At 43.7% G+C, this 27,759-nt stretch overlaps 1 protein-coding gene across 3 annotated transcripts in view; it reads left to right on the top strand.

Annotated features, from left to right (window-relative positions):
• Positions 1–265: 265 nt before the first annotated feature.
• The window catches only part of SPATA6L (spermatogenesis associated 6 like), a 50,687-nt gene continuing 23,193 nt past the window's right edge, over positions 266–27,759 (top strand). For 2 of the 3 annotated variants that reach the window (XM_077759444.1, XM_077759443.1), the window contains exons 1-5: positions 3,728–4,157; positions 4,418–4,555; positions 7,254–7,302; positions 10,635–10,676; positions 22,271–22,395. In XM_077759444.1, the coding sequence (XP_077615570.1) occupies positions 3,846–4,157; positions 4,418–4,555; positions 7,254–7,302; positions 10,635–10,676; positions 22,271–22,395 (666 nt within the window). In that variant the 5' untranslated portion in view covers positions 3,728–3,845. Of the gene's footprint in view, positions 411–3,727; positions 4,158–4,417; positions 4,556–7,253; positions 7,303–10,634; positions 10,677–22,270; positions 22,396–27,759 lie in introns of those variants that run through there. The other variant, XM_077759445.1, reaches the window with a different exon arrangement.

Raw genomic sequence — 27,759 nt, 5'->3', positions numbered from 1 at the left:
GGGACGCCCGGGAAGCCCGCCTCGGGCGCGCGCCGCCTTCCGACCCAGCCGCGGGGGCGCGCACGCATGCGCAGAGCCTCCTCACGCGTTCCCGTGGAAAGTTGCGCGTCGGAGCGTTCATGGCAACGCGACGCGTCCGCCTTCTGGAAGCCTTGGCTCCAGCTCGCGCAGTGTGAGACCCATCCCGGTGGGAGGGACCTGGGCTGGGGCGGAGCGGGGGGGACGGATGGGGGTGACCCAGGGGATAAAGGGCCTGGGGAAGCTGCTGGGAACGTTTGCCCTCGGGATTGAGCTAAAGTAAGAAAAATCTGTCCAAGGCTCAGCACAAAAGGATCTTTTCATTCCAGTGCTTTTCGCCCACGCAGGGCACCATGCCTCTGGAGGTGGTGGTGGAACTCCAGATCCGGGCGGTAAGAGAAGTCGACCGACCTCCACTCGTGCCCCAGATTCCACTCTCTGCCCAGGGTTCCGAAATGGTCCTGATCATTTTCACCACCTCTGCCCACCTCACCACCACACACATCATTATCTTTTGGGCCAGATCATACCTCTCTGTCCTTAAGATCCTCTACATTGGTCTTCCCTGACTTCTTAAGTTTTAATTCAGCCCATCACCTTCCATCCCCCCCCCCCNNNNCTTTAGCCTAAAATTTTCTGTTACTTTAACGGGGACGCCTGGGTGGCTCAGTTGGTTGAATGTTTGACTCTTGCTTTTCACTGAGGTCATGATCCCAGGGTCATAGGATGGAGTCCCTTGTAGTCTCTGTGCTTGGCGAGGAGACTGCTTAAGATTCTCTTTCTCCCTCTGCCCCTCTCCCCTACCTGCGTGCGCTCTCTAAAATTAAAATAATAATAATAACCTTGCATTAAGTCCAAGAAGAATTTTATTTTTTTTCCAGGATAAAGATTTGTGAAAGAATTAAAAACAAAACACCTTCCTTTAAATAACAAGGGAAGAGTTTAATTTCATAAAGCCCAATGACTTCCTGATAATTTGCCACCTCTACGAACCAACTGAATAAATTCTAAGGTATTTCCCCTAGAGATGGCTCTAGCTTGCTAATTCCAAAAGGGAAGTCAATCAACCAACACTTGTTTTATAATTGTCCACTGAATCCTACTTAAGTGAGGTGCTGTGGCAGAGTGACTGCATTGTTCCTGTTTGAGATCAGGCATTTCTTTTAATTCAGCTTGTATTTTCCAATCCTTCCATCTTAAGTTGGTGACAGACGGTCAGGCAGCTTTGCCTGTCAGTTGTAAGGGCGTCTCCGCTGGCCGTGATTTACAAGCACAGTGCAGTCAGGTTATGGCCATGGAAGATATGTCAGCCTCCATACAAGTGGCAGGTGCTACAGTTTCATCATACTGCAGATCCAGAAGAAAAAAATTTCCTGGATTTGTCCCATTTTGCTAAGAGCAAATAGGACCAGACTCTTATCAACTGTGCTACAGCAAGTGCCAACTCTCAAAACTTTGCAGTAAGAGGAAGGAATTCTTGAGGAGCTAAGTGATAAATCAGCCTTCCTGCTCATCAAGGCAAAAATGAAGCAAGTTTCCATCTCGCTTCATTCAAACATTACTGGTTAATTTTATTTTAATTTTTAAAAAGCATTCCTCAGTGTATGATTACAGTAAAATCAGTTTTCTACTCTACAGTACTTAGAGTGCTTCAAGGAACGTCAGTTGAATTGATCTGTGCTTTAAAAGCCTGCAGAGTCTGGTCCGAACAAGTGAAATGTGGAATTCCAGAAGTATAACCAGGGAGCAGAGGATAAGCCTAGCTCTGAGCCCTCAATATTGAGACTTATGAACACTGCAAAAGGCAATAAATGTCATTTGCTTCTAAAAATAGCTGGCCTGAATATTGTTGGATTGAAACAAAGACCTCTCTAAGATTAAACAATAAAGCAAACCACTTAGAGCTTTACAGTTGGGCTGATTCAGTGAGAGAAGAGGTAGTCCGTGTTCAGGATGTTGTGGGGATGCAAAGGACTTTATTTTACTCTGAGGAGTTCCTCTTTAAGTGTGCCTCTCACACTCAGAAAGTTCACACTTCCACCCAATCAGAGCCTACCTGTCATGCTATTCTCCAGATTCCAATGTTCCCCTCAATGTGACAGATCAGAGGCCAAATCCTTTCTCTTTATAAATGTCAAAATAATTTATCATTATCTGAAAACACCACTTCCATGGGTAATTTAAAGGTTGTTTTTCAAGGAGAACAGCATTTAAAGCTCAGACCCTTTTTTGGTCTTTCCTGTTCAAAGAATAATGAGCAGAGTCTATCCTGCATTTGGTGGTCTTTGGTCTTGTGATTTGGGGAGGCACCCTGGATAAACTGCTTTAAATGTAACGGTCACCGTAAAGGGGAATTTAGGAGTTAGTTATGCCTGTGCCTGGTATAGCAGGGGGCTCCCCTGATGAGTTTCAAGTCAAATACTGTTAGCTAAAGTGTGCTGTACACGGGGAAATGGAATTCCATATGAAAAACTATACTATACAGGGTCATCCTTGTGGTACATATGAGAAAGTTTATGCCCTTGCACTGCAAAGAATCGAGTTATTTTCCTATTTTGTTACCTTAGTACAGAAGCATCATTCTTTATCAGTAGAGGTAATGGGCAGAACAGTCCCATTTCCGGCCAGAGTGGCCCACTGACATATACATGGTAAGCCCATGCCCAGACTCTCAGCTGCTGACGTCCTCAATGAGTTCTTCTGCCCTGTCTCATGCCATGCTATTTGTTGTCAACAGAGTTAAGCATTTGGTCACAGTCCCATCTTTTTCCATGGGCACTGTAGATATGCCCATATCTACATTAAGTGCTTCTTCTTCAAGTAAGTTCTTGGCTTGTTCTCTGAATGCAAAAAGGTACTGTTAGAGAGTACTGGGAAATAAACACCTATTTAAAGATTTTTTGAGAACGTAGAGGAAAAGGAAAGAACGATATATACTGTAATCTCTCTTCTCGCTCCCCAATCCACAAAGATGGAAGAGACGATCAACTAAAAAAGCTTATCAAGAAAATCAGGATTAAGAAGATACTGTGGCAACAGATTTTCAGGGATTCAGTAAGAAAAACTTATGTCTTAGACTCTTAAAATGCTGTCTAAAATCTACCTCAGGAGAAGAACTAGGCTTAGTAGGTGGCTCATCTGCATGTACATTTACAGAATGAAGACCATGTTTTGCTTTTTTTCCACGAAGTTCACTTTACAGGTGATCCGTTGAGTTACAGGATAACTACAAAACACAGAATTTACTGATGTCAACTTTTAAAAACAGCAATATTATAATCACCCCAGCTTGTTTTCTTTGCAGTTGTCCTGGGATATAAATCATTGTTGAATAAATATATAATAGAGAGGTGTTTTTTTTTGTTGCCTTTTTTTCCTTTTTTTCGGCTGTTATATGGCTGTGGTCCTGATGGCCAGCACGTTCTCTGGCCTAGCAAGCCGTCAAGATGGTATGACACCTGAAATCTCAGAAGAAGCCTGAAATGTCCTTAAAGGGGAGAGCAGGAGTAGCTGCTGGTTTTTGTCACATGGTCACACGTGGAAACCTTCCATCTCCTGGTGCCCTGATGAATGAACCGGTGTCATTGCTGGTTCCACAGCAGGAAGAGGACCGGGGCAGTGTGCGGCGAAAGCCAGCAATAGTCCACGATGCTGTACTGCGTGTAGCCCAGAAAAAAGCCAAAAGCCACGTCGGTGACATTGTGACGCCCCAGCATGACCCTGGAGAGGCCCAAGATGAAAGCCCACAGTACCACCAGCACCCTCAGCGGAATGGCCAGCACCAAGTGGTTCAGGATGAACCGGGACACCAGGGCGGCCCTGGTGGCATGGCCCGAGGGGAAGGAGTACTTGTCCACCGAGAGGGTGACAAACATGTCCATCTGGTTGTGGGCCGGGCGGCGCCTGCGCACCAGCCCCTTGATCAGGGTCACCAGCAGCAGGTCCAACAGCAGGGCGAAGAGCAGGTTCATGAGCACCTCGCGCCCGGCCCAGCTGTCGCTCCTGGAGAGGCAGTAGAGGGTGCCCAGCAGCCAGGGGATGCCGTGGCCCGAGATCTCCAGCAGCTTCATCAGGGGCCGCATGCTGCCCCAGGACGAGCTCTCCCCGGCGCACACCCCCAGCTTCTTGGACAGCCACAGGTCGATGGCCAGCAGGGAGCGCAGGGCGATGCCCAAGAACGACGGATTCAGGTCCATGCGGTCGTCGTCGGGCAGCGCGGCCGNAACGGTTGTGACACCTGGCCGGGCGTGGGAGGAAGCCGGAAGTTGCACTTGGGGAAGGAGACCGCGGGCGAGGGAGGTGCAGGTGTGTGACAGGTGACGGGGCGGGAACCAGCGCTCCCGTTCAAACACGAAACAAAACAAACCCTGTTCTCTACTCCCTTTTCTTTCTTTTTAAGATTTCCTGTCCAGGGGTGTTCCTTCCCGACAAGCAAGATGTGTACCTTGGGGTGTACCTCCTGAATCAGTACCTGGAGACTGACTGCTTTCCTTCGCTGTTCCCTATTGTGATTCAGCAGAGCATGAGGTTTGAAAAGGTGATCTTGACTTTCTCGCGGCGAAACGGAGAAATTGAAATGTTGCCGTCCGATGAAGAACACGGTTCTTATTAAGTTATTTTGTACATTTTCTTTTAAAAAATGGGGCGCCTGGGTGGCTCAGTCGGTTAAGCGTCCGACTTTCGCTTGGGTCACGATCGGGCTCTGTGCTGACTGCCAGCTCAGAGCCTGGAGCCTGTTTCAGTCTGTGACTCCCTCTCTCTCTGACCCTCCCCTGCTGACGCGGTCTCTCTCTCTCTCTCTCCCAGAAATAAATAAAAAAAAAAAAAATAAATAAAAAGGACTTGAAGCCGCCTCAGCACAGTGCGACACCATAGTTGGAGGACTAGCTTTTGCAGTGCAGGTCTGAGCCAAGTGCTGTCAACCTAGCGCTCAATACCCTGGTGGATGTTTTCTATTCTTGGAACTCCCGTGGCATTTTTCTAACTGGAGCAGAGCGCATTTTCTGAATGTTCTTGGAGGTGTTAGAGGCAGTTGCATTACATTTATGACAGGGATTATCAGTAAGTTACTAGACCTTGGAAACAAACTTTGGTAGACTTGGAGAAATAATGAAAAAACTAGATTCCAATTAGTAAAACCTGTGCCTGAAGTCCTGTAACAAAACAAGCCTGTGAGTATTCTTAGGTCATACCTGGTTTATTTAGCTACAGTGATAAAGGCTAGGTTTCATTCCAATGAATATGAACATGATATTAATAGAACATTTATCAACCTGCTTCCCACTTCAATTTAGAATATTAAGTTCATTACTATGAATCATTGGCTGTCCTTTGGAAGTTTTTGTTTTGGAATTTGGAGGTGAAATCAGTTTTAACCTTGACGAATCTAATGATTTCCTCTCAAAACAATATCACTGAGCTGCTTCTTTGAGAGACAGGATGAATATGGGTAGGCTCCAGGCTAGAGCCCATCCCTTGTAAAGGTCTGAATTATGCTGCCCAGAAAATGACCTGTTTCCATCTGAGAATGGGAGACGAGATGAGGATTGATTTTCCAAAAGGCTAGGGCTGTAGATAATATTTTTGTAAATTACGGCTTGTTTATTTAGATAGAGTCTACCAAACTGGTTAAATAAGATAGGAGAGGAATAAATGGCTATTATCTTGGAACGTATAGTCAGGATCGGAAGGAACCTACTTCTACTAGATATTAGTAGTGGTAGGAAGTGGGTGGTGAAAATCCAGTCTATTCTTTCCCCTAAGAATTTCCTTTTTAGTTTATCAAGTTTGCTTCTCTAGAAGACTTTAAAAATCTTTTTATAAGAAGCCCAAGGATACAAAATCAGAGAAGCACAGAATGATAATTCTGTAAATGAACTTGGAAGTCATCGAGTCCAACATCCCTGACATGTAGAAAAGGAAGATGAGCTTCAGACACACCAGACTCTAGATGCCCTCCCCACCCTCCCCCCACCCCCGTTGCAAAGCAGTACCTTGGAGAGTGCTGGTCAAGCATGTATCATGGACCATGTTTCTTTCTGTAACATGTGGTTATTTAAAAATCTGAACCCTCGTGTGTGAGCTGTTTGGGTTCAGAATATTCCAGCTTTCTTGCATTTGTTCCCTTGTCTGGCTGCAAACGTGTGCAGCAGGTGGAAGAAACATTTTCTCATCTTTGGACCTTCTGTGTAACCCAGAATTGAATGCTCCAAAACATTTGGATAAATAAACTACTCATAAGGAATGTATGAGACATTGTGTTTGAACAGTTTACGTTGATCATTTACTTCCCATGGTCATACTTGAGAAAATCCTTAGACATAGATGAAGTGAAGGGATGCCATTATTGAAATAGTTTTGGGGGAAAAAAACCCTCACCCACATTTGCTTGATACATCTAGGTCAGGAAGGCAAAAATGGATTATAGGGGATAGCCTCCACTTTTGTAGTTAAAAGCAGACCCGGCTTTGAATCCAGAGCAGATTTTAACCTGGCTTATGTTTAAATACCGTTTGAATCAGAACAGTAGTGCCTGAAACCAGACTCTGCTTAAAACTTTTGTTTCATGCAGGCTTCCAGAATTTAGGGAGAGGGGCGTGGGATGCTTTTAATTTCAGTCCTGTCCCAGACATTTAGCTCAAGGACAAGATAAGCAGATTTGGCATTGGCTCGACAGACATCACAACGTTTGTCTTGTGCTTCATGATATACTTTAAACTTATGAGGCTCTCCCTCTCTCTTGTTATTTTGGATTCTGTAGGAGTGTACTGCTAGTGCATAGGTTTCCTTTTGTGTTACACATAGATAGAATTTGTACTTAGATTCCTGTTTAGCACAACCAATTGCTAGAGTCGTTTATTCAGTTAACATCACTTAATGAGTGTCCATGGTATGCAGAATGTTTTTCTGGATACTTAAGCAAGACTCTTTGAGGTTGATGCCAGATGTGCTTTTAGCAATAAACTGTAAGGCTAGGTCAAGTTGATGACATTTTGAGCATGTGGTAGAGTCAGCTAACTCACATTTTCCTTGTACTTGGTATTTTGTTTATTCTCATTCTGTAGTCATTTGTTGAACTTTTAACCACATACCCGTTAAAGACACTCCTGTTGAATTTTAACATACTGTATGGCTGGAATTGACATGTGTTAATTGTTTGGGAAAATATAATCTACAGTTCCTATAAGCATATATTAATCTTTTAAAATTTATTTTCACCATTTTTCCCCCTGCAGGTATTTGAAAATGCAATAGATCCTGGGGCTGTAGCAGAAATTTTAGAAAGTAGGTACTCTTAAAACAAAACAAAACAACCATCAGGTGCTTGTAATTGTGTGTGTGCCGATAGAAAACTCTGTATTCTAAGTTGTGACGTTTCCATTTTGATTCATATTCATATCCAAGAGAGTCTATATCAAATATGAATCATGTTTTTGATTCTGTTACAAACCCTTGTCTAGATAGAGATAGGATTTAGTGGATGGTACACTTTTGTTTGTTTATCTATTTCAATGTAATGGTTTTTGTATCTTCATACAGTTATGTAACCACCATAATTTTTAAAAATAATTAACTAATTAATTAATTTCTAAATTTACATCCAAGTAGTTAGCATATAGTACAACAATGATTTCAGGAGTAGATTCCTTAATGCCCCTCACCCATTCAGCCCATCCCCCCTCCCACAACCCCTCCAGCAACCCTGTTTTGTTCTCTAAATTTAAGAGTCTTTTATGTTTTGTTCCTCTCCTTGTTTTTATATTAATTTTGTTTCCCTTCTCTTATGTTCAGCTGTTTTGTACCTTAAATTCCTCATATGGATGAAGTCATATAATATTTGTGTTTCTCTGACTAATTTCACTTAGCATAACACTCTCTAGTTCCGTCCACGTAGTTGCAAATGGCAAGATTTCATTCTTTTTGATTGCCGAGTAATATTCCATTGTATATATGTACCACATCTCCTTTATCCTCTCATCTATTGATGGAAGTTTGGGCTCTTTCCATACTTTGGCTATTGTCATTAGCGCTGCTATAACCATTGGGGTGCATGTGCCCCTTCAAAACAGCACACCTGTATCCCTTGGGTAAATACCTGGTAGTGCAGTTGCTGGGTCATAGGGTAGCTCTAGTTTTGACTTTTTGAGGAACCTCCATACCGTTTTCCAGAGTGCTGCACCAGTTTGCAAACATCACCATAATTAATGTTAGGATATTTTTATCACCATAGAAAGAAACCTTAAACCCATGCTTCCTTATCACTCCCAGCCCTGGACAACTACTAACCAATATTTCTGTCTCTATAGATTTGCTTATGCTGGATATTTCATATAAGTGGAATTATATAATATGTGGTCCTTTGTGACTGGCTTCTTTCACTTAGCATGTTTTCAAGATTCATCTTTGCTATAGCATGTGTCAGTACTTCATTTCTTTTTGTGGCCAAGTAGTGTTCCATGGTATGGCATGCCACATTTTGTTTATTCATTTGAGTTGTCTTCATGTTTGGGTTATGACGAATGATGTTGATGTGAATCCTTGTGTACAAGTTTTTGTGTGTGTGTTTGTGTGGACATATGTTTCCATTTCTCTTGTGTCTATACCTCGGAGTGGAAGTACTGGGTCGTCTGGTAATTCTTTTTAATCTTTGGAGAAACTTGACCGAAGCAACTGCGTCATTTTACATCCCACCAGCAATGTTTGAGGGATCCATTTCTCCACATCCTGGTCAACGCTTATTACCTGTCCTTATGATTGGTGGCCTTTCTTGTGGGCATGAGTGAAATCTCATTGTGGTTTTGATGATGTTGAGCATTTTTTTATGTGCTTATTTTTCATGTGCTTATACTATTTGTATATGTTATTTGGAGAAATGTGTATTCAGAGCTTTTGCTTATATTTTAATTGGATTATTTGGCTTTTTATTATTGAGTTGTAATATATTACAAAATTGTAATGTATTGAGTTCTTTGTGTATTGTAGATACAAATCCCATTCTTTCTTCCATTATCTTTTCATTTTCTTGACGGTGTTCTTTGAAACACAATCATTTTTAATTTTGATGAATTCTGTTTTATCTGTTTTCCTTTTGTTACTTGAGCTTTTGATGTTTTATAGTTTTAGCTTTCATATTTAGTCCTATCACACATATTAAGTTGACTTTTGTAAATAGCATGAGGTAGGGGTTCGGCTTCATTCTTTTGCATCTGGGTATCCAGCTGTCCTGGTCTCATTTGTGGATAAGAGTATCTTCCCCCCATTGAATAGTCTTGACACGTTTGTTGAAGATCAATTGACTCTAAATATGGGGGGTGTTTTTGGACTCTCTATTCTATTCTGTGGATCCAGTAACATACAATCTTGAGTACTGTAACTTTGTAAGTAAGTTTTGAAATCAGGAAATGTGAGTCCTCCACCTTATATCTTCTTTCCAAGGCAGTTTTTGCTATCTGGATTCTCTTGGTTTCCGTATGAATTTTAGGATCAGCCTGTCAGTTTCTGCAAAGAAGCCAGCTAGGATGATGATAGGGGTTGCACTGAACCTGTAGATCAATTTGAGGAATGGTTCCTTCTGAACAATATTAAGTCTTCCAATCCATGAACATGGGATACAGTGAGAACTCACTGAACGTAAGGAATTTAGAGCCTGAGACAAATGAAGGACTTAACATTACTATTGTCCTACTTGGAAAACCTAAAATTACAAACTGTCTTACCTGTCAGTTTCTTGGCATTTAAAATTCAGTCCTCATGCACTCACATGCTTTTCATAAGTCTCCAAAGGGAGAATTTTACTTTTCTTGTAGATAGACTTCCAGCTTTTTTGAGACATAATTCACGTATCACATTATGTCAGTGTAAGGTATGTAACATGTGGATTAGATATACTTAGGTATTGCAGAATCAGTACCACAGCATTAGCTAACACACTCATCACATCACATAACTACCATTTGTTTTCTTGTGGTGAGAACATTTAAGGCCTACTCTCAGCAACTTTCAAGTATATAATATAGATTAGTACCTATCATTGTCTATAATTGCCATCATTATTGTCTATTTTTAAATGTCTTCACTTCTATAATTTGGGGGAATGATCTTTATTGATTTTTTTATTGTTATACCATTTAAGTTACTTTAATATTTGAATTTTATTCTTGTCCTTATAGATTTTGTACATGGATTCACTATTAATATGCTTTGGGCTCAGGGAGTATAAAAAGTGTTATATTTTATGTTTCATTTATATTGTTAGAGAGCATACTGTTTTAAGCATGATAAACTTGTATAGGTTAATGGACAAGAGTTGGATTTTGAATGTTTTAAATGAGAAGTTGATTTTTATGGCAGTGATTTATGAATACATTTTTAAGAGAGAAAATATTACATCCCTGTCATCAATACGTTTCAGGGCACAAAATGTTATTTTTATAACTTAGTTACTCTCACTCTATGCCTTGGATTACTGGTTCTAGAAATACCTGAATCTTTGTTGGTATGGCATTATTATTATTATTATTATTGTAAATGGGATGTTATAGCAGCTTTAAACTTAGCAATTATGAAAAACTCTGGCAATTTTCTAAAGTATTAAAATCTCATTTTTTCTATTTTAGGTTTCCTAACCAGGTTTGAATTGATACAGCTAGTATCTCCAGGTAATGTGCCAGTAAATGTGATTCTAAATCAGCTCGTTTTAATTTTGAAGGGATTTTGGCACGACAGAATGGGGACTGGTGTTTACAAGTTGTGCTTTCTAGAACACTCACTTCTCCCCCAGCCCCCACCTGTCTGTTGAATTTTGTCCGTTCTCAGAGAAGTAACTTTACGGGTCTGGTGGCAGTAAGCATAACTTAAAGGTGCTTTGGCTTTCCATTTTTTAATAACTTTAATCATCATCAAGTAAGAAAAGCGTGGCTCAGTTTCTTGCAAGTTTTTGCCTTTGACTTTGTTGGCGAACCCGAAACTATCTTCTGTGTTAGACGCTAGAACAGGGCTTGCAAACTGGAGGTTCCAGGCCAAATCCAGCGCGCGGGTTGTTTTGTGCGACTCGTGAACTAAATTTCTATATTTTCACACATTGAGATTCATATACTGTATATTTAATTCATGTACGCTAAACCTCACTATTGTCAAGTGTACAACTCAGTTGATTTAGTGTCTTCACAAAGTCTGCGACCATCACCACTGTCTTCTTCCAGAATATTTTTATTATCTCAAAGAAACCCCCATTGTAGTCATTAATAGTCAGTCTTCATTCCCTCTTCCCACAGCCCTGGCCACCACTAGTCTATTTTCTCTCTGGCTTTGCCTATTCTGGACATTTAGCATAAATGGAATCAAACGATATGCGGCCTTTGGTGTCTGGCTTCTTCCACTGTGTGTGTTTTCAAGATCCACCCACCTTGTAGCCTGTCAGCATTACTTCGTTTCTTGTTTTGGGTGCGTCATGTGCTTTTACATGGACACGTCAAAGTTTGTTTATCCATTTGTTGGTTGATGGGTTGTTTCCACTTTTTGAATATTATGAATAACACTGCTGTCATCATTCACGTACAAGTTGTTGTGTGAGTATGTGTTTTCAGGATTTATACCTAGGAGCAGAGTATCTGTGTCATATGGCACCTCTGTGTTTAACTTTTTAAGGAACTGCCAAACTGTTTTTGGTTCTTGGAGGTTTGAAGAGTTGGAAAAAAAGTTTTTAAATATGAGTATTTAGTGATGTGAAATTTATATAAAATTCACATTTCATTGGCCATGCTCATTTATTTCAATGTTGTCTGTGGCTGCCTTTGTTTATGCTGGAGTTGAGAGTATTTATGACCATGCGGTCTGCAAAGCCTAAAATATTTACTATCTGACCCTTTTATGGAAACAATTCTTGCCAGAATCATGAGACTTTAGGAGGAAGCCACTCAGTGGGGCCTTTGCCTCCTGTGTGTCTTGAATGGCAGGACGCCTGACCTGAGCTTATGCATCGTGGCATCAGTTCTCATACCTAGTTTCTCAGTGTGGCTGGTTACCTGGTGATTTTAGTCGTGTGTGTGTGTGTGTGTGTGAGAGAGAGAGAGAGAGAGAGAGAGAGACAGACAGACAGACAGACAGTTCTTGCCAGCAAAGATCAAAAAAGAATTAGAGACAGACAGAGAGACAGACAGAGAGAGAGAGAATGAGAGAATATTTAAAACTTAGGAGGCACCTGGGTGGCTCAGTTGGTTAAGTGTCCGACTTTGGCTCAGGTCATGATTCACAGCTCATGAGTTCGAGCTCTGTGTCTGGCTCTGTGCTGACAGCTCGGAGCCTGGAACCATCTTCGAATTCGGTCTCTCCCTCTCTCTGCACCCCTCCCTCCCTCGCTTGCTCTCTCTCTCAAAAATAAATAAACATTAAAACTCAGGAACATTTCTAATTCTTTTTTGATCTTTGCTATTATTGTTTTTTGCCTTTTCTTTTCCAAAAGTGAAAATAGCTTTATGGTTTGACTTGTTGCAAAAAGCATTCCAAAATGATGAGAAAACCTCTATTTATAATTCAGTGAACATGTTTCTTGATATTTGTCTCTGGACAGAAGAGCACCTAGATATGGAATTTCTATGTAATAGTGTCACATACATTTTCTTCTCTTATTGGCTTCCCTCTATCACACATCAGTGTTGTATTGTCATTTCTTTCTTTTTTTTTTATTTTTTATTTTTATTTATTTCTAGGAGAGAGAGAGAGACAGCGTGAGCAGGGGAGGGTCAGAGAGAGAGGGAGTCACAGACTCTGAAACAGGCTCCAGGCTCTGAGCTGGCAGTCAGCACAGAGCCCAACGCGGGGCTCGAACCCACGAACCGCGAGATCATGACCTAAGCGAAAGTCGGACACTTAACCAACTAAGCCACCCAGACGCCCCTGTATTGTCATTTCTAAAAGCATAGATGTACATCATTATTTTTAATGGTATTAAAGAATCCATTAATTTACTTATGTGTCCTTAGAAGTCTCTAAGCAGTAGGGACATAGTATTTGGGGTTTTGCTTTTTACCTGTGTATTGTTGTTAGGGTTAGGGTTAAGGTTAGCTATGTGTTTTTCCAGAATGTTCTAATTATCTTTCAAATGATATTGTTGAACATGTAGGTTTTCCTTGTCTTTCCTATATTTATAAAAATTATTTTTTCTAGGGCTTCCTGGGTGGCTTAGTCTGTTAAGCATCTGACTTCGGCTCAGGTCGTGATCTCACGGTTTGTGAGTTTGAGCTCCACATCAGGCTCTGTGCTATCAGCTCAGAGCCTGCTTTGGATCCTCAGTCCCCCTCTCTTTCTGTCCCTCCCCTGATTGTACTCATTCTCTCTCAAAAATAAAAAAAAATAATTTTTTTCTCTTGGTACATATGTAAAGAATAGAAAGACAGTAGACCCCCCTCACCCGCGGTTTTGCTTCCTGTGGTTTCGGTCACCTACCACGGCCGTTGTCTGGAAGCAGTCAGAGTGTCAGCAGCAGCCCAGCCCTGAGTCCTGACTGCTCCGCCGCTCACCTCGCTCCATCTCATTACAGAGGCATTTTTTCCAAATCCAAATCACATTATCACAAGAAGGATGAGTACAGGACAGCAAGATATTTTGCAAGACAGGCGCCCGGGGGGCTCAGCCAGTTAAGTGTCTGACTTCAGCTCAGGTCATGATCTCACGGTTTGTGAGTTCGAGCCCCGCTGTCAGCACACAGCCCACTTTGGATCCTCTGTCTTCCTCACTCTCTGTCTCTCCCTTCTGTGCTCTCTTTCTCTCAAATAAATAAACATTTAAAAAAAGATATTTTGCGAGAGATCGTATTCACATAACTTTTATCACCGTGTGTTGTTATGATTATTCTATTTTATCATTGGCTATTGTTGTGAATCTCTAACTACACCTAATTTATTAAAAAATTTTTTTTAATGTTATTTATTTTTGAGAGACAGAGAGAGAGAGCAGGGAAGGGGCAGAGAGAGAGAGAGGGAGACACAGAATCCAAAGCCGGCTCCAGGCTCTGAGCTGTCAGCACAGAGCCCGATGTGGGACTCGAGCCCATGAACCACAAGATCATGACCTGAGCCAAAGTCGGATGCTTAACCCACTGAGCCACCCAAGTGCCCCCAACTATGCCTAGTTTATACATTAAACTTTATCATAAGTATGTATGTATAGGGAAGAACACAGTGTATGTAGGATTCAATACTATCTGCTGTGGGGGCCTCGGCACGTAATTCCCCATGGATAAGCGAAGACTCGACTAAACCATCCATCCACATCTGTAACCTGGTAGTAAACTGATTGCCACCAAACTTTTGTAATTCCTGAATTCAGCAGTGTGTATGGGATGCCCACCGCCCGTCTCCTAGCTAATGCTGGATATTATCGTTTGAATTAACTGTGTTTGCAAAGTATATAATAATTTCTTTAAAGTATAGTGCACTATATTTTCTGGCCCCTTCTTTTTTGTAGATATTATTTGTGACAACCTCAAATTTAAAATTTACTTCTTAAAAAATTTCCATTTTCTCATGATTTGTTTTTTTTCTTCTCCTCTGTATAACATGACTTTCAGTAAGCTGTGATTACTTATGAAATGATGCCTGGATGTTCACATTGCGTTTGGTATAAATTCCCAATATATTCACCAAAGTTTCTTTTTAATCTTAATAGACTTTTTAAAATTTTTATTTATTTTTTATTTTTTTATTTACATTTATTTATTTTTTGAGAGATAGAGTGAGACAGAGCATGAGTGGGGAGGGTCAGAGAGAGAAGGAGACACAGAATCTGAAGCAGGCTCCAGGCTCTAAGCAAGCATTTAGCACAGAGCCTGACACAGGGCTCGAACCCACTAACGGTGAGAGCCGAGGTCGACGCTTAACCGAGTGAGCCACTCAGGCGCCCCTACCAAAGTTTTTAATAAGTTATGCTTACTGCATATGTATTTCCCCTGTTTCTTTGTATGTTCTGATATGTTACTGTTTGAATTTTTCTTCTTCTCAAGAAAGCATGAGGGAAGGAATGTGAACCTGGCAGATTCCTGAGCTAAAGCCATGGAGGCTTTTATGAGGATCACAGTTGTGCACGGGGTGGCCCTGCCTGGGGCAGATCAAGGCCCGGAGGGGTGGAGCTGACCCAGAAATCTGTGGCTCTTTCTTCTGCATCTTGATTTGCTGGTAGAGGCAGGCCCTGAAAACAGAGAAGAGCCCCACTCTCCGTGGATCTGAGGACGGGAACGCCCCTGTGTGTTAGGGGCTTACTTAGGTAGACAGAAGAGAAGGAAGCCCGGAGGTGCCTCTTCCCTGCTTCCAGAAATTCTTACTGAATGTTTTTCAGCCTAAAGTGACAGGCTAAAATCAGGGCATTGCATTTTTTTCCATAGGTTTTTTTTTTTCCTTATTTGACCTAGTTTTTTGTTCAACTATGTATCAATGCTAACTGGCAAGTTATATTTCAGTATGTTAATAAAATAGAAGCAGACCCATTTTGACCATACTTAATTCTACATGAATTAAAAAAAAAATAACCCAATATCTACATACCCTCACTGTAAAAATTAAACTAACACAAAGTTATATAAAATAAAAAGTCAAAAGCCACATTCATCAACAGCTCCTGACAACATTTACTAATAATTTTCTTTTTGGATGTTTTAAAATGCATTTAGTATATGTAATACATTTAAAAACCTAAAAAGGATATATACATATGTATACATACATGTACTATAAATATCCAGCATTTATTATATGTATATTCAGGATATATATTCATTGAATATACATATTCTGCAACTTGCTTTTTCAAGTTTGGTGTATCTTAGATTGCCATATGTTTCTTTTTTTTATTTCGAGAGAGAACATGAGAATGGGAGAGGGGCAGAGAGAGAGAGAATAGCTCAAGCAGGCTCCTCGCTCAGCACAGAGCCTGGTATGGGACTCCATCCCACGGCCCTGGGATCATGACCTGAGCCAAAATCAAGAGTCAGATGCTTAGCCTACTGAGCCCTCCAGATGCCCCAACCATGTATTTCCACATGACCAGAAATCTATCTGCAAGAATAGTTCAAAGCCATGATGATTGGAGAATATTGAGGCTGGGTGCATGCATACTGGCTGTAGCTCAGAAGTTACTCAGATACAAAGTGGAGGCTGTATTATACTTGTTTTCCTTTTGTCTACAGTCCTTCAATTTCAGACTGCAATTTTAGTGGAATTAAATTAGAATTGCTCAAAACAATTTCACTCAGCTTCAGATGCATTACAAATGGATCCATTAATATGTCCATCGTGTTCATTGAGGGTGTGCTCCCCGGGATCACACCAGTGGTGCCAGGGTCATTGTGAGCCCTTTTGCTCTGCTGGGTCTTGAGAGCAGATAATTAAGTAAAATGATTTGTGTCATGTAGGCTGCACTGTAGGATCACAAAGGTCACATTCATGTTCACAGGGACCAACCCTTCACTTGGCTGAATTGTTACCATTTCATTTTGCTGTAGATGTTATTTTATTGTTTGTGTTTTTAAAAGAAAATTTAATGTTTGTTTATTTTTGAGAGAGAGAGACAGAGCACAAGGCAGGGAGGGGCGGAGAGAGAGGGAGACACAGAATCCAAGGCAGGCTCCAGGCTCCGAGCTGTCAGCACAGAGCCCAGTGCTGGGCTCCNCACGAACCGCGAGATCATGACCTAAGCGAAAGTCGGACGCTCAACCGACTGAGCCACCCAGGTGCCCCTCACATTACTTTCAAACACGCTTATCGTCAAAAAACATATTATGACCATGTGTTAATGATACAAGTACCTTAGATTTACATACAGCTTTACTGCTAAAGAATGAAGAGGTCCGAAGATGTGACTTCGAAGCCCTTGATTCCTCTGGTTGTTTACAAAGCTGGGAAAAAAGCGAATGGACACAGGGGGCAGCAGTGTAATCCTGTTGGACTGGGAGCTTTCTTTTTACCGATCACTTAGAGAGAAAACGTCTTCTCTGGGATAAGTCATCTGTATTCAGTCCAGCTGTAAAATGCCATGTTAGTGGGCACCTGTTTCCTCAATCCGAGTCTGGTTTTATACTTTGTAGTGGTGGTTACTAGGCATCAGCAAGAACAGAACTCCTGCCTCAGAAAATATGGTTTTGGATTCCTGCTTTGCCGTGTGGCATCATGAGTGTCTTCTACTCACAGAGCCTCAGTTTCCTTATCGGGAGTGAAGGCGTCAGACGAGACTCCATAATAGGAAGCACGCTGTCAGTTCTGGTGTGCTGTGTTAGATTTTCAGAACAATATTGTTATGAAAGTGATTAATTTTGGGGGCACCTGGGTGGTTCAGTTGGTTGAGCGTCCAACTCTTGATTTCAGCTCAAGTCAAGATCCTAGGGTCATGGGATTGAGCCCCATGTCAGGTTCTGCACTGGGCGTAGAGCCTGCCTGAGATTCTCTCTCTCCCCCTCTGCCCTTCTTCCCTGCTCTTGCTTTCTCTCAAAAAAATTTTTTTTTCCTTGAAGTCTCATTTTCCTTTTTAGGGAAGAGGTTTTTCATTGACGCCATCAATGATGTCCTTGTCAGTGCCATTAGCCTATCAGAACACGGATTTCCTTCAGACATATCCTGTGGCCTATGAGTATCGCTCAGCCTGTGTATAACCTCGGCTCTTGCTGGCACATCCCGTGGGTGTGCCGACAGTTTTACACTGCGTGGCAGTTAGGACTCTAGAATATGATCAAACCAGGGAGAGAACTGAGGCACATCAGCTTTCTATCTCTTCTCCAATTTCTTCATTCCTGTGATTCCAAAGGCAGTAGACGAGCATGCCTCCAGTCCTCTGGCCTCTTACTTTTATCTTCATTCTTGCTGAGTGCAGCAGTGGTGACGTGGCAGCTGTCATTTTGGATGCGGTGACAAGAGCTAGCCAAACGCCGATGAAAGGAGAAAAGAACAGCCAGTGTGTAAGGCATCGTACCAGCCACGCACGCAGGTGTTCCCAGCAGGAGCGCGTGGCGGAAAACACGTGACGTCCAGAGACCAGGATGGCACTGGGGTCTCTACTGGGTGGCTGTCACGGGGTAGTCATGATAATAGCAGGTGATGTCCGTGTGCTCTGAGGAGCCTGGAGGTAGGGGGTTACGGCCTGTGCTCCTGGTCCCACAGCTGGTAAACGGGGAGGCCGGGGTTTGGAGCAGCTGTGGCTGCCGGACACGGATCTTACCCACCGCACCGTGGCCCTCAGTAGAAAGCTGGGTTTTGCTGCTAGTGGCGGATGAGGAGACTGTCACATCACTTCCCATTTTCAGGTGGCACTTGTGAGACCTCAGACTGAAGGACGTCTGTTTTGCCGGCAGAGGTGGGGAAGTCATGCCCCTCGTTGGGAGCACTGTCAAAGGAGCACTGCTAAAAACAGGTGGCCAGGATGAGACTAGTAAATGATTGATCCTAAGATGGATCTTGGGATTGTGCCCGCCTTGTGCTGCCTCCCATCCTTTCTCTCCATCGTCAATGTACCTTGTACACTTGTTTGTACAATTGTTTAACACTTGTAGACTGTAAGCCCCAGGAGGACAGGAATAGGACCCATTTTGTTCGCTAGTGTACATGCAGGGTCTGGGACTCCTGGCACACGGTACATTCTCTATGCATATTTCTTCAACGTATGAATGAAAAGAAATTGAAACAATTGAAAAGATACGATTCAGAAATGAATGAACAGTGAAAATTGGGAAAAAAATGTTTTTTTAAGCAGGCTTCATGCCCAGTGTGGAATCCACCACGGGGCTTGAACTCACAACCCTGAGATCAAGACCCTGATCAGGATCAAGACCTGAGCTGAGATCAAGAGTTGGCTGCTTACCTGACCCCCCCATGCGCCCCTCAGAGGATTTTCCACCCTTTTCTCATGGTGGTGGAAACGGAGTCTCAGAGAGGGTGATTACTGCTAACTGAGCAGCTACCTTAATAAGCAGGGCCTTACATCACCCCACGTCGGTCTTCACGAGCATCCCCTCAGGAAGCACTTAGCAAGTGTCCGCTGTGACCAGGCACGCACTTGGGGGCAGTCCCGGGAGGCCGCACTTTACCACTCTGTTCTGACTGCCACCGAAACACAGTTTTAAAATGTCTCTCTTTAATGGCATCTCAAGGGACCTATGGGAGACACTGACCGATGGCCCCTCTCCAGGTGAGGCTGGGCCGCTCCCGCCAACTGCCCCGCATTCACCCCTGTCTGGGCACAGCCCTGCCAGGGATAGAGAGAGGAACGCGGCAGACAGGCACTGCCTCCGTGGCGCGCTGATGGAAACAGATCAGAAACACGTGCCCGAATGAAGCCTGCTTGGTGGTACCTAATGGGCTGCAGGTCCCAAGGGCAATACTGCCTTTCTAACAGACGGAATTTCAGCCGAGGCCCACGATGAGATAGGAGGGAGCCGGCCACGCGGAGACCCGGGGAAGGAACATTATAGGGGCGAACGTTTAAGGTAGAGGCGAGCTTGGTGTGTTTGAGGGGCAGCAGGAAGGGCGGCGGGGGACGTGGGATGACCAAGGAGCCTTGAAGGCCAGAGTAAGACGCTTAGGCTGCGTCCTAGTGTGATGGGAAGCCCGCTGGACGGTGTGCAGGGGGGGAAAGGCGCCGTCTGATGTGTTCCTAACATCGCGCCGCGTGGAGGACAGGGGTGAGTGCGGCAGGAACGGAAGCAGAGAGACCAGCTTGGGGGCCGTGGCTGTGGCCGGGACGGAGGCCGCGCGGCTGGGACCAGGTAGTGGCTGGAAGAATGGAGAAGGGAGACAGACTAAGGCTTTGTTTCGGGGATGGAGCCGACGGGACTGGCTAATGGGTTAACGCGAGCAGCGAAGGAGTGGAATCGAGGGAAAAGCCTGGATGTGTGGCTCAAGCACGTGGTCCCGGCTCCTCGGAAGGGAGACTCGGGGAGAGCTTATTTGTGGGGAAAAAATCAAGGTTCTGTTTTGGACCGGATACCTTTGAGACATGAGGAGACATTGGAAGCCGAGCTTGAACGATGAAGGGGACCTCAACCGGATGGGAAGGAAGAAAGGATATTTTGGAAGGAACAGCCCAGGCGGAGGAAGGACGTGGCAGAGGAGGGGGAGAGACACCATCAATCCGTTGTGGCCGGAGCACGTCCGAGAGGGGAAGGGCGAGGAAACATGATCTTATGATGAAAGCCGTCGGACGTGTTCTTTCTGCACGTGGATCCTTATGTAGAACCCGAACATTCATATTTATTTAGTTAGCATTAGTTTTTAAAAAAGGTTTTATTTATTCATTTATTTTATTTTTTATTTTTTTAAATGTTTATTCATTTTTGAGAGACAGAGTGCAAGCAGGGGTGGAGCAGAGAGAGAGGGAGACATAGAATCCGAAGGAGGCTCCAGGCTCTGAGCTGTCAGCACAGAGCCCGATGCGAGGCTCAAACTCCTGAACAGTAAGATCACGACCTGAGTCAAAGTTGTACGCTTAACCGATTGAGCCACCCAGGCGCCCCTAGGTTTTATTTATTTTTGAGAGAGAGAGAGAGAGACAGATCATGAGCAGGGGAGGGGCAGAGGGGGAAGGAGACAGAGAATCTGAAGCAGCTCCAGGCTCTGAGCTGTCAGCACAGAGTCCGATGCGGGGCTCAATCTCACAGACTGCGAGTTCATGACCTGAGCTGAGGTCAGACACTTAACCGACTGAGCCACCTAGACGCCCCCCAAACATTCATATTAAAGAATAGGTAGGAAGAAATTAATCCATCCTACTCGATAACATCAGGTGTTTTCTACCATTGATGTGGCAGAAATCCACCCTCATCAGACTTCTCACAAACAGAATGGCAGTCTCCAAACAGTAAAGCTACCTCGTTGACTGTAGCTTCTTTTTTGGCAGTACTCTGTACAGGGGCCACTCTTAGTCTGAACCTCCTGTGTTGTACCTGCTGTGTAGACAAGGAGTGTTCAGAGGGTGGCTTCTCCATCCTTCGCTCAGTGATTCTCGGTTGTCTTAGCCCCAAGATCTTCTTTTGGTAGTGAGTGTTTGGTAGCATCCCTTTCGCCATACGGAAATAAAACTGTGCTTAATATAACCAACTTAAACAAATCCCTGCACGCAGGGAGAAATTAAAGGAAAATGGTTGCAAATAAAACGGAATGTGTATCAATACATAAACGCTGGGCATAAGGAAGTATTTAGATGTGGCATGATTTTCAAAATGCCAGCAGGGGCTCAGTAAAGACCCAAACACAGCCAAGTACAGTTGTCCCTTAATTCACATGGTACCTGCATTCCTGAAAATTCAGTGTATTTTAAAATCGTTTAAAGAAAGTGCTTTCCGTTGACATGTAGCAGTGAAGTTCCAGGCTCCGCTAATTATAAAACGGCTTCTCGCCTAGAAGATTGTCTGTTACGACATTAGAATGTTGTTTACGAGAGTCTGGAGCGCTGCACTGCCTTGACCCTGGCCCCTTGGACTCCGGCCCATGAAATGTCCCCACAAATTTTGGAAGAGTCCCCGAGGCTGCTACCAGCCGTGCTAAGTAAGGGCCACAGCTTTGGCTGTGCTGTGGGCCATCAGGATACATCTGCATCAGAGGACATGCTGAGCCCTAGTCTACGCCGTGAGCTCTGTTGAGCAGGGCGCTGCCTGCTTGGCTCCTTTTCTGTCCCTAGGACGTGGCCCAAAGTGCTCCTTAGAAAACATTGTAGAAGGAAAGGGTGGCTGGATGCATGGATAGAGGGACAGACAGATGGATGAAAAGAGACTTTTCTCTATGTTCTGTTTCATGGAGTGATCCTGTAGATATTTTTCTCTCTCTCTTTTATGAGTTTGGGAGGGTTTTGAAATTTATCCATGACATAAGAACTAGTAGAAGTCTGTTCTAGTCCACCTCTTAAATAAGAGGTACTTTGATCAAAATGCTTATTTTTTTAATGTTTATTTGTTATTTTTGAGAGAGACAGTGTGTGAGTGGGAGAGGGGCAGGGAGAGAGGGAGACACAGAATCCGAAGCAGACTCCAGGCTCTGAGCTGTCAGCACAGAGCCTGACAGGGGGTTGAACTCACAAACCGCGAGATCATGACCTGAGCTGAAGTCGGACGCTTAACTGACTTGAGCCACCCAGGCGCCCCCAAAATGTCTGTTTTTATCTGAGTTCTTATCTGAGTTTTTATGTCTGCCATCACCTGTCTGAGCTTTCATTTTGTTAAACTCAAGGACGTAGAACATTTTCAGGATGTAAATCTACTATGGCTTTTCTCCTTTCATTCTAGCGTGGGAAGAGTTGGCCTGCTATGAAGAAAACACACGAGATTTTCTCTTCCCTGAGCCCAAGCTGACCCCTTCGCTCCCTGGGATGTACAGGGAGGTGCTCATGAAGACATTTGCAGGTTTTCCAGTAAGTGATTCGTGCCCAGCTGGACTTCTGTTGGGAGAGATTCTTGGGACCTGGACGTTTTGTTTCCGATGGGGGTTGCCCTTAGGCAGGTCACTTCCATCTGGCTTATTTCCCTTGTTGTGTTTAGCAGCCCTGTTCAGAAGCCCCATTCAAAATACCAACTTACACTGATTCCCACTACTGATCTCAGGGGTGGGGGTCTTACCTAGCCAGGCTAAATCATTGCCATAGTCACACTGTCACATACTTATAAGGACGCTTTTCTACATTCTCTGAATGCAGACTAACTGAAAGATTTGATACCAGTTTATTTATTTGTTAAATGTTTTATTTATTTTTGAGAGAGAGAAAGAGACAGAGTGCAAGCAGGGGAGGGGCAGAGAGAGAGAGGGAGATACAGAATCGGAAGCAGGCTCTAGACTTGGAGCTGTCAGCACAGAACCTGATGGGGGGCTCGAACTCATGAACCGCGAGATCATGACCTGAGCTGAAGTCAGACACTTGACCAACTGAACCACCCAAACACCCCTAGACCAGTTTATTGAATTGTAACCATTGCTTTCGGAGTAATAATGAAAGCAAAATAGAGTCATAATAGTAATAATGCCACCTCTCATTTATTTTGAGCTTTTGGTTTTTCATAAGATACGTTATTTTCCTCAGAGCTCTTGCATCAGCCAAGGCAGATATCACAGTCTCCACTTACAGGAAAGGGAAAGAGACAGAGGTTCACAGTGATATTATTGAAGGATCTTAAAAGACACAGTAGTTATTCAGATGACAGTCTGTTTGGGGGGCATGACCTGAACCCAAATTCAAAATATTCATTCTGATGGTACCTGTGATAGTTTCTAACTCCACAGCAGCTGGGACAGCTTTCTCAACATTCTGGTTTCTTGGATGGCCTCTGTTGTGAGGGCCGCATCTTTATGGATGATAAAAAGCGTCTTTAATACTCAGTCTTTCTGTCACTCCTCCACGAATCTCTGTTGTTATAATTTAATAAAATGTTATTGCCTCCCATTTTGCTGAGAATACTGCGTAGGATATACAGAACACGGGACCCTTGTTTCTGTGACGTTTATGATCCAGAACTTCTAGCTCTAATACTTCAAACAGCAAACGTTCATCAAAAGTTGTCTTCATCAGAATTGCTAATGCCCATAACTCTAACTCTCCATAATCTTTGAGGGTTTGGTGAATATCATTGACACCATTTTTTTCCCTTCAGAGATACTCTTTGTATATCACTTATATCCATTGTACTCATGAGAACGCTTGCCTTTATTATATTGAGTTATTGGCGTATTTCCCTTCAGGAGTTGAAAGGATAAAACTGGTGAGAATCACATGAGGGATACTCTTTACGTTAACTTTGGTTTGCCGCAGTTTTCTATTAAATAAAAGCCATCCACAAGCACTGGGCTGGTATCCAGCTGAGTGTTGAGACGCAGAGAAACACAAGTTTTTATATTTTCCCAAGTGTTGTCTCTGTTTATTTATTATTATTATTTTTTAAATATTTTTATTTATTTCTAGGAGAGAGAGAGAGACAGTGTGAGCAGGGGAGGGTCAGAGAGAGAGGGAGATACAGACTCTGAAATAGGCTCCAGGCTCTGAGCTGGCAGTCAGCACAGAGCCCGACGCGGGGCTTGAACCCACGAACCGCGAGATCATGACCCAAGCGAAAGTCGGACGCTTAACCGACTAAGCCACCCAGGCTCCCCGTGTTGTCTCTGTTTAACTTTATGGGCATAAGTACGAAGAAGAACGTATGGGAAGTTGTGTTTACAGTTATTCATAAATGCAGAGAAAGGGCTTTAAAACCACAGGGGAGAATAGTCACGCGTTAGAGGTAGAGTATCAGTGAAGTTAATGAAACTGTGTTTTAAACAATTTGTAAAAAGATAGAGGAGCTCAATTTCTCTCAAATGTTATAAAGTAACATAACACCAGTTGCCCCAGGTTTAATGATAGCGGACGTTCAGTGCGAGCTCACTAGATGCCAGGTGCTGTGCTGAGTCTGTTACGTGGTATCTCGTTCAATCCTCCTTGACCCTGCAAGGTGGCCACTATTCTTTTCCTCATTTTACGGTTGGGGAAAGTGGCATAGGGAGTTTAAGAATGTGCTTGAAGAGGGGTTTTGTGAGTTCGAGCCCCATATCAGGCTCTATGCTGATGGTGCACAGCCTGCTTGGGATCCCCTCTCTCTCTCTGCCTCTCCCCTGCTCACGCTGTCTCTCTCAAAATAATTAAATAACCTTTAAAAAAATAAAAAAGGATGTACTCAAAGACACACAGCTGATGAATAATGGAGCATGCTCGCCTGTCGGACTTCAAAGTTTGCGCACTCTTGGTTACTGTGAGATGCTGATTCTTCCATGTTTATTTCCCGTTGTCCACTTTCTCTACATTCATTTCATAGAACTTGAGTGTGAATTACGTGTGTGGGTCAGGCAAATCATTCACTTATTTTCTCTTAAGTTGTTAATTCGTTAAGAAGTAGATTTATTTCCCCCACTAAAATGTGGCTTTTTCTTTGTATTTCTGTATTTTGTTTTATTTCATTTGATACCTTAACAGCTTTTTCTCCCCACTTTTCCTGATGACGTCAAGAATTGTTTGTTTGTTTTTTAACTTAATTTTATTTTTATATTTTTAAAATTTATTTATTTTGAGAGAGAGGAGGGGAAGTGAGAGAGAGAGAGTGAGAGAGAAATCCCAAACAGGCTCCATGCTCAGTGCGGAGTCTGACGCAGGGCTTAATTTCACAACCCGGGGATCATGACCTGAACTGATATCAAGAGTTGGATACTCAACCAAAAGAGTCACCAAGGCACTCTTTGTTTTATTTTATTAAAAAAAAAAAAGTTTTTAAATTGAGCTTTATGCCCAGTGTGGGGCTTGAACTCATGATCCCGAGATCGAGAGTCACATGCTCTACCAACTGAGCTACCCAGGTGCCCCAACAATTTTTTTTTAAGTTTATTTATTTTTGAGGGGGGAGTGGCAGTGGAAGAGGGAGAGAGAGAATCCCAAGCAGAGAGCCCAGAGCTCGACTTGGGGCTCAAACTCACAAACTGTGAGGTCATGACCTGAGCTGAAATTAAGAGTCAGACACTTAACTGACTAAGCCACCCAGGCACCCCAAGAATTTTTTTTAAAATATAAGTTGTTTTCTTGTTAGGGGAAGACTGAATTTGTACAGTAAGCAGAAAGAATATTATTTCTTCATTATTAACTTCTAGTTAATAATTTCATTTTTTCTTTAGTGCTGTGATTCTAGAAACCTTGTACTGTTGAATCCATTTTTTGACCTAGCCACCATTGCCCTCATCCTCTTGCTAAGGGAAATGGACAAGATAGAGCCTGTGAATTTCAGCTCTAAACTATCACGCGAAAATCAGTGCTGCTGAGAACAAGAAAATACATTCCTCCTTATTATCTGCCAGTCAGTGTCAGGCCTGGAGGTTATAGGAGGCGAACAGGACTGTGTTACGAGGTGTGGATTCCTTGCTGCTGGGGCGCCTCTCCTCCTCTCCAGGCAAAGCGGACCAGCGGTTTGAAGTCCTGCTAAGCAGCCACGTGTGCAAAGTGTGGACTCGGGTCATCTGGGTTCAGTCCCAGCTTGGTCACTCAGTGACTGTGACTTTGGGTAAATTGCTTAATCTCTGTGTACCTTAGCTTCCCAGCTGTGAAATGGACGGATAATAGTGTTCCCGTGTAGTGTTAGATGTATGTACGGTGTCTAGCATTCCACCTGGCGTATGGTTAGGTTCACGGGAAACGTGAGCTGTTGTAGTTTATTAAACTGTCATTCAAGGGATGACACTGCCTCCTTGTGAGGCCGTGAAAAACTGCACAAGTCTGTGGCTCACGTGGGGACTCGTTCGGGCTCCGACGGCCGGGCCCCGGGGGACTTGAGTTTGGCACACACGTGAGGTCTCGTGATTCTAACCGATAGCGCTGTGGACCTTGGCCTTTCCCCAACTCTCCTCTTCACGTGGGCAGTGTCCCAGCCGGAGGTGAGGCTGCGCGGGTCGCCGTTTGCCAGACACCCCCCGCCCCCGATTTCCTGACTCTGCCGCAGTCGGGCTCATGGGCTTGCAAGCCCAGAAACCTTGAGTCTCGGGTCCAGGCCTACCGCTTGTATGGGCATACCGCATTCTAGAGGCAGAGCAAAAAGGAAAAAAGGAAAGATGCTGAGGATGTAGGCTGTGCCGGGGAGGACGCGTTCTGTGCACAAGAGGAGCGCGTGTGCCCGGGAGTGAATCCACGCCCAGCACACGAGCGGACCCCTGGCCCCACGGATTCCCAGCTGTGTCACCGTGGACGGACTTGACGTCTCCGAGCTNGAAGCCGTGGGACCGGGGGAGCGCCTGGGGGGCTCATCAGTTAAGCATCTGACTTCGGCTCAGGTCCTGATCTCACAGTTCATGGGTTCGAGCCCCGTTTCAGGTTCTGTGCTGCCAGCTCAGAGCCTGGAGCCTATTTCGGATTCTGTGTCTCCCTCTCTCTCTGACCCTCCCCTGCTCGCGCTCTCTCTCTCTCTCTCAAAAATAAATAAAACACTAAAAAAAAAAATAAAAAAAAATAGAAGCTGTGGGACCTTGGGACAATGGCTTTCTGTCTCTCTAAAGCCTCAGTTTTTTTAAAGAAGGATAATGGCATTTTAATTTTATTTGCTTATTTGTTTATTAATTAAAGATTTTATTTTCAAGTAATCTGTACACCCAGCATGGGGCTCCAGCTCACAATCCCAAGATCAGAAGTCACATGCTCCACCGACTGAGCTAGCCAGGTGCCCGGATACTTGTTTTTTTTAAATGACCTTGCAGCAAAACTGATTTTCTTGATGTGCAGTTATTTGGATTTTAACACGTGTATAGGTTTGTGAAAGCACCACCATGATCAGGACATGGAACTCTTCCATCACCCCCCCCATCTACCTGCCCTTATCCCTTTATGGGTGCCTCCTCCCCCGTACACCCCCCGTCTCCCTGCTCTCTTCTCCATCACTGTAGCTGCGTCTTTTTCAGAAGATCATGGTCTGCACCCTTTGGAGGCTGGCTCCTTTCACTTAGAACAATGCCTGTAAGAGTCGCGCATGTGATTGTACGCATGAGTACTCTCTTCCTTGTTATTACTGAGTGTGTGCATGTGTGTGCATGTGTGTGTGTGTAGTGTTCAGTATGGCACAGATCCAAAAAAAAAGTGTCAACCCATGAAACAAAATGGAGAGTTTGGAAATAGAGCTAATGAGCATCAATATTTGGTATAAGATACGAAGCACATTTTTCAAAGCAAGTGGGCAGGGAAGGAGAACCTCTATCCCACCTCCTAGATAATCTCACTCAGTTCTGT

Source organism: Crocuta crocuta, unplaced genomic scaffold (genome assembly GCF_008692635.1).
Source record: "Crocuta crocuta isolate KB4526 unplaced genomic scaffold, BGI_CrCroc_1.0 scaffold41, whole genome shotgun sequence".
Lineage (NCBI taxonomy): Eukaryota > Metazoa > Chordata > Mammalia > Carnivora > Hyaenidae > Crocuta > Crocuta crocuta.
The sequence above is the reverse complement of the archived record's forward strand: the minus strand, read 5'-3'. Positions and strand labels throughout refer to the sequence as shown.